The sequence below is a fragment of the Myotis brandtii genome, unplaced genomic scaffold, assembly GCF_000412655.1.
Source record: "Myotis brandtii unplaced genomic scaffold, ASM41265v1 scaffold244, whole genome shotgun sequence".
NCBI lineage: Eukaryota > Metazoa > Chordata > Mammalia > Chiroptera > Vespertilionidae > Myotis > Myotis brandtii.
The window spans coordinates 1,372,729-1,379,229 of NW_005359225.1; the positions used below are offsets into that span (position 1 = coordinate 1,372,729).

At 44.8% G+C, this 6,501-nt stretch overlaps 2 protein-coding genes across 11 annotated transcripts in view; one reads left to right on the top strand and one right to left on the bottom strand.

Moving 5' to 3' along the window:
• The window catches only part of EMSY (EMSY BRCA2-interacting transcriptional repressor), an 86,139-nt gene extending 85,698 nt beyond the window's left edge, over nt 1-441 (bottom strand). For 4 of the 10 annotated variants that reach the window (XM_005867045.2, XM_005867044.2, XM_005867043.2 and 1 more), the window contains exon 1: nt 343-441. The gene's annotated coding sequence lies outside the window, so the exon portion shown is untranslated. The remainder of the gene's footprint in view (nt 1-342) is intronic. The other 6 variants (XM_005867047.2, XM_005867049.2, XM_014540395.1 and 3 more) reach the window with 3 other exon arrangements.
• Nucleotides 1-1,597, top strand: part of LOC106726239 — a 2,816-nt gene extending 1,219 nt beyond the window's left edge. The window contains exons 2-3 of the mRNA XM_014540365.1: nt 225-794; nt 1,269-1,597. Of these exons, the coding sequence (XP_014395851.1) occupies nt 225-794; nt 1,269-1,334 (636 nt within the window). The 3' untranslated portion in view covers nt 1,335-1,597. The remainder of the gene's footprint in view (nt 1-224; nt 795-1,268) is intronic.
• Nucleotides 1,598-6,501: the final 4,904 nt, after the last annotated feature.

Below are 6,501 nucleotides of genomic sequence, written 5' to 3' on the forward strand. Positions count from 1 at the left end.
CAAGCCCTTCTTGGGCCAGCAGCGCTGTCAGGGGCCCCGGCCAACCTCAGCGCTTCGCTCCCTCCTCTGCGGAGAGGACAACGGAGAGAGAGGAGGCGCGTGGACAGCCAGGCAGATGACCGAGACTCACCAGGAGGCTCCCTGGGCTGGAACCCCAGATCCCCCAGCACGAGGCCTGCCAGAGTCCCCCTCAGCCCACCTCGGGAACCCAACGATCCCGTTAGGAGACAACGGAGGATGGGGCTGGGCGCCCCAAGCCGGGCTCTGCCTGCTCAGCCCAGGGCTCCTCCAGCCTGGCTAATCTGCCAGCTCTTCCCGGCACCCTGTCTGAGAGTCACCCACCTGCCCGGCCTTTCGGGGCTCATCTAAAAGGCTCCTCCGCCAAGACTAGGGGACACCAGGAATTGGGTTTGTTTGCGGTGCCTCAGAAGGGGCAAGATGGCGACAGGTATCAGGGCGCAGGCGCAGCTGCGCGCTGCCGGTCGGGAAATGTAGTTCGCCTTTCCCGCCTTTGGGAGAAAAGCCCGCAGAAGGCCTCGTTTCTCCCCGTTCCTCTTTTCCTCCGCGTTTTGAAAGGAAACGAGACATCGCGAGGGGCGTTGGGAGTTGTGGTCCGAACCCAAACTCTTCGGTCGGCTGCTGCACGCGCAAGGGGGACTGGGATTGTAGTTTCCTTGGCTTCTCCTCCATCCCCTCCGATCCGGCTTCGCGCGCCTGGCCTCCGGCTGCCATCTCCCAGCCAATCAGCTGCGCTCTCTGCTACGTACTGCGTCACACGTAGCGACCAAAATGGCGTAGGTAGCTGGAACCGTGGTGTGTCCGCGACCTTTACTCCAAGCGAGGTTAGGGCTGGAAGGGGAGCAGCGACGTCCCTGAAGTGACGTGGAGGATTAGGATCAGATTCTTGGGAGTCTTGGGAGCAATTATCAGCTGCTTTTAACTCTTCCCCCTCCCCCCGACGCAACTCGGGAGAGTTAACCTGCGCTATAAGAATCGATGTATCGATGTATCGATGTAGTGGACCGCACAGGTGGCTTGTACCTGTTCAGGGGGTTGCGGGATTGCGGAGAAGGGGACCCTAAGCGTCCTGGAATTCGGGTTTCTCCGCCTGTGCAGTGGGAGTGATAGTGCTGTCTCGTGCTGTGTCTGTCAGAAGCGAGAAGGAGAAGGGGTTTATTTGAGGCCCTATAAGCTGGTAGGTTCACCCTTTAGCTTTGGTTCTTACAGGACAGTTTTGTGAAGAAGGTGTCGTTGTCCCTGTTTTACAGATGAGAAAAGGGGCCCAGTATACGATGATTCGCGGCCATAAAATCGAAGTCAGTCCCTGGTATTGAAGATTCCGTCAAATGTTGTGATTGCCCTCCCTCTTACATTTTGTACTTGTGGAAACATAGGAACTGGTAACAACAACAACAACAAAATGCTCAAGTCAAAGAGGTTTTTAATATGCTTTCTGATATTAACAAAGTTTCCTTGAAAAAAAAAATGAGGTCAGTACTACCCTGCGGGGATGTTGTGATAACACGGAGAAAAACAGTTAATTTGTAAATTGTGGACACTATGCAAATGTGTGAGACTGTTCATGTTCTTTATATACATATATATATTTTTTTTTTTTATTGATTTCAGAGAGGAAGGAAGAGGGAGAGAGAGATAGAAACATCCATGATGAGAGAGAATCATGGATCGGCTGCCTCCAGCAGGTCCCCCACTGGGGATCGAGCCCACAACCCGGGCATGTGCCCTTGACCGGAATGGAACCTGGGACCCTTCAGTCCACAGGCTGACGCTCTATCCCAGGGGTCCTCAAACTTTTTAAACAGGGGGCCAGTTCACTGTCCCTCAGACCGTTGGAGGGCCAGACTATAGTTTAAAAAAAAAACTATGAACAAATTCCTATGCACAATGCACATATCTTATTTTGAAGTAAAAAAACAAAACGGGAACAAATACAATATTTGTATTTGCATGTGGCCCACGGGCCGTAGTTTGAGGACCCCTGCTCTATCCACTGAGCCAAAGCAGCTAGGGCTGTTCATGTTCTTGAATGGTGCTGTAGGTTAGAAAGAGAACTTGAAGAACCCCATTTAAGTGTCCTACTATTTTCCATTAGCTACAAATGCCCCGAGGTCCAGGAAAATGGTTACCGTAAAACCCACGCCTGCCCTGCAGGAAGTCATCAAGTGGGACACGCAGTCCCCAGCTCCCCCCCCCCCCCCTCTGATCTTTCAACGCGTCCTCTTCCATCTATTTCCCACTCATTTGAGGGACCACCTGTTTCCAGTCCAATTCCTTAAGACTCTTGGAAAGGTGATGAATGAAACCTTCATGGGTTTTTCGGTTTAAAGTACATTCTTTGAGTTGAGCCTCACAGCATCTCAGTGAGGCAGGTATAATTAAGATTCCTCCCTACCATGAATGAGAAGAACACAGATATTCAAGAACGTACCCAGTGTCACAAAGCTGGGATTTGAAGGGGGCTGGGCTTCATAACCCCAGGTCTTCTAGTTGCCAGGTGTCTTCCTCTACAACCAACGTCAAGGTGACCGGTGCTGGAGGAGAAAGGGAAAGACAGGCTGCTTATCAAATCAACCCTGACCATGATAAGTAGCCTATTAGTCAAGAATTATAGCTGATGAGGTGCCAGGACTGTCCTAAACATTTCACATGTTAATTCATTTAGTCCTTAATTTTATGAGGTAGGAACTTTGAAGGAGGAAATGGAGGCATAGGAAGGAGATGAAATAGCTTGTCTAAAGTCGCCCATGGTAAGTAGAGGGGAAAGCCAGGATTTAAACCTCAGAAGCTTGGCTCCAGAACCTCCTCTAGACCAGTGGTTCTCAAACCTTAATGTTCAACAGGAACCATTTGAGGATCTTGCTAAAATGCAAATTTAGATTGAGTGGGTCTGGGTAGAGCCTAAGATCCTATATTTCTAACAAGCTTTCAAGCGATGTTGATGCTTTGGCATCAAGTACCTATAATCTATCACGTAGCCTCCCTCTCCTCCTAGCCATATTTGTCTTTTGTAGCCATGGCCTTCCCCACGCTGCCCCTGGCTGCTCCGTATTTCCCAAATTAAATTATCTTCCTTAAGGATCAAACTTCACCCTCAAGAAGCTAATCCTGCCCCTACCTTTCTTTCAAGGATGAGACAGGCATTCCCTCCTCTGCTCCTATATCACTTACTACACATCTTGTTACAGAACTCAAAATATTGAGTTACAGTCATTTGAATGATTTAAGGAGAGAGACCAGATCTATGCACACTAGTGCCCAGCACAAGAATAATAGCTAATACTTATCGAGGGCCTTCTCTATTCCAAATGCTATTGCATACATTAACTTGTTTAATCTCCACAATATGAGATACAGTATTACCCCCATTTTATGGATGAAGAAACATAGAGGTTAAGTAGTTTGCCCAAGGTAACAAGCTGGTAAGTAGCAGAGCCGTGACTTCAAGCGAAGGCACTTTTACTTCAGGAGATGTGTGGTAAAGCAAATGAGAGCCACCCTCCACTTCCAAAGGAGGAAAAGTAGGACTTATCCTACTAAACATAACTATTCTAATCTGGGAAAATGTATAGGAGTGCAATACCTGTTCAAACTTTATTACTCTATTTATTAAGCAGGTTTCTTAAAACGGGCTTCTTCAAGATGTGTATGCACTGTTCTAATTTTGTAGTGCTACATTAGACAAGGTAGATTTCACTGTTGTCATGAAAATATGTTAACCTATAGCAGTGATGGCAAACCTTTTGAGCTCGGTGTGTCAGCATTTTGAAAAACCCTAACTTAACTCTGGTGCCGTGTCACATATAGAAATTTTTTGATATTTGCAACCATAGTAAAACAAAAACTTATATTTTTGATATTTATTTTATATATTTAAATGCCATTTAACAAAGAAAAATCAACCAAAAAAAATGAGTTCATGTGTCACCTCTGACACGCGTGTCATAGGTTCGCCATCACTGACCTATAGTATTGTACAGGTATGCAAATCGAAATGGATAAGACCTTAGCAATTTATTTTCTAAATGAAAAAGAACTGAGTTCCAAAGAAGTCAAATGAGTTAACCAAAATCATACGGGAATTTCATGGCAGGCCTGGGACTAGAAACCAGCCCTTTCAAGTTACAGGATGCTGCACATTCCACTGTACCACACTGCCCTTAGATTTTTACCTTCAGAAAGTTTTTATTACCACACTGGTTTAGCTGAGGTGTGTACTAAAAATGGGAATAGCAAGACCAAAAAAAAAAAAATTAAAAAAAAACACCAAGTAGAGCCGGGCCAGCATGGCTCAGTGGTTGAGCATTGATCTATGAACCAGGAGGTAACAGTTTGATTCCCAGTCAGGGTACAGGCCTGGGTTGTGGGCTCAATCCCCAGTAGGGTGTGTCGGAGGCAGCCAATCAATGATTCTCTCTCATCATTGATGTTTCTATCTCTCCCTCTCCCTTCCTCTCTGAAATCAATAAAAATATTTTTTAAAAGTAATAAAATAAGCAAGTAGAATATTAAATAGAGCAAGGTGAGTGGATTTGGGGGACAGAAGAGAAAGAAGGAAGTAAACTGGGGATAACTGGCAATTACATATCCAGATTCAATGGAAAAAGTGCTTTGAACAATGCAGGATAAGAAGTGCTAGAACAGCTTCAGAAAGGAGGTGAAAGTCTGGCCACTGCCTTTACTCCTTTCCTTCACTGTAGTCTCTACTTCCTACACAGCTGACCCCATTGTTTTGGTGGGCTAATGATAAGACCTCATCACCTATGTGGAATGGACCTTTTTACCAACCCTTTCTCCCAAAGGAATCTCAGTACTCCTTGTGCAGTGCATCCACCGTGCTACAGTGCTGTCAGGTGAGCTTTCTAAAAATCAAAGCTCATCATGTCACCCCTCTGCATAAAACTCCGGTGGCTCCCAGTTGCCAACAAAGTTCCAGCTTTTTTATAAGCAAACTAATGCCAATGCAGAGAAACTTTCTCCCCCCATCTTCAATATTGTGAGCCAAAAGGTAAGGCTGGCATTCTCCTAACTTGTCAGTACAACTTCCAGACCAGCTATCACTGCATTGGGGCTTTCACCATCAAGCCATGCAAACTTCATTCCACCTTCATTCCATCACTAGGGATGAAGGGATCTTAGGGAGAAAGTTTTTCAACAGTCTGCTGTCATCAGCTTAGGTTTCCCCATTCTCCTGTCTGCATGTGTACTCAAAGGAGGTGTATAAACCTTTCCCCAGCACTGCCATTCCAGGATCCACTTATGTGACTATCTCCTGTTCTTCCTCTACTTTTTTCTCCAGAACTGTTCCACCTCTGAAACCAATAACCAAGGTATTCCACATTCTAAACAAAACTTTCTTTTATTCCGGATTTCTTACTCCTTTACCCTCACCAAACCTGCTCTTCAACTTCAGTGAAATCTGCTGTTGAAATTTACAGTCTCAGTTCCAGGTCTGTTGTCCTCCCCGGCTTTACTTTCTACTCTGAACCCTATTATTTAATTAAAACTCAGTCTCATCAGCATTTTCAAATTCATTCAACCACCTCTGTTCTTCCACATAAACCCTAAAACAGTCCTCAACCTTGGATCAGTTTCTCTCCTACATCCCTTCCCATGTTGATATATCTATTAGTTAACTATTATTACATAATAAATTAATTCCAAACCATAGTGGCTTAAAAGAACAATGAAATGTTTCATACAGTTTTTGCAGTTTCTGTTTGAATCTAGAGTGGTTTGGTTGGGCGGTTCTGGCTTGGGATCTTTAAGAGGTTGCTGCCACAATGTCAGTGGGGGCTGCAGTCTAAAGGCTGGCTGGGGCTGGAGGGTCAGCTTCCAAGGTAGCTCACTCACATGGATGAAGGTACCTACATGCTCCATCCAAATAGTTGCTGGAGCAAGTTAGTGAGGCAAGAGGTCTGTTTCTGACTATGTGTATCTCCTTGTAAGGCTGCCTGAGCATCTTCACTACTACTGGGTAGCTGACTTCCCTCAAAATGAGTGATCTGAGAGAGCATATAGAAGCTACACTGTTGCAGTGTGCATGTGTGTGTGTGTGTGTGTGTGTACACAAAATGGGTTTTATATGTGTGTGTATAAAAAAGTAAATCTAAAAGGCATCCAAATTGGAAAAGAAGAAGTAAAACTGTCCTTATTCGCAGATGACATGATATTGTACATAAAAAACCCTAAAGACTTGATAAATGAATTCGGCAATGTAGCAAGATACAAAATTAACGCCAAGAAATCTATGGCATTTCTATACACCAATAGTGAACTTACAAAAATAGACTAAAAAAGCAATTCCATTTACCATCACACCAAAAAAATTAAGATACCTAGGAATAAACTTAACTAAAGAGGTAAAAGACCTCTACTCAGAAAACTACAGGACATTGAGAAAAGAGATAGAGGAAGACATAAACAGATGGAAGAACATACCATGTTCATGGATTGGTAGAATCAACATCTTTAAAATGTCCA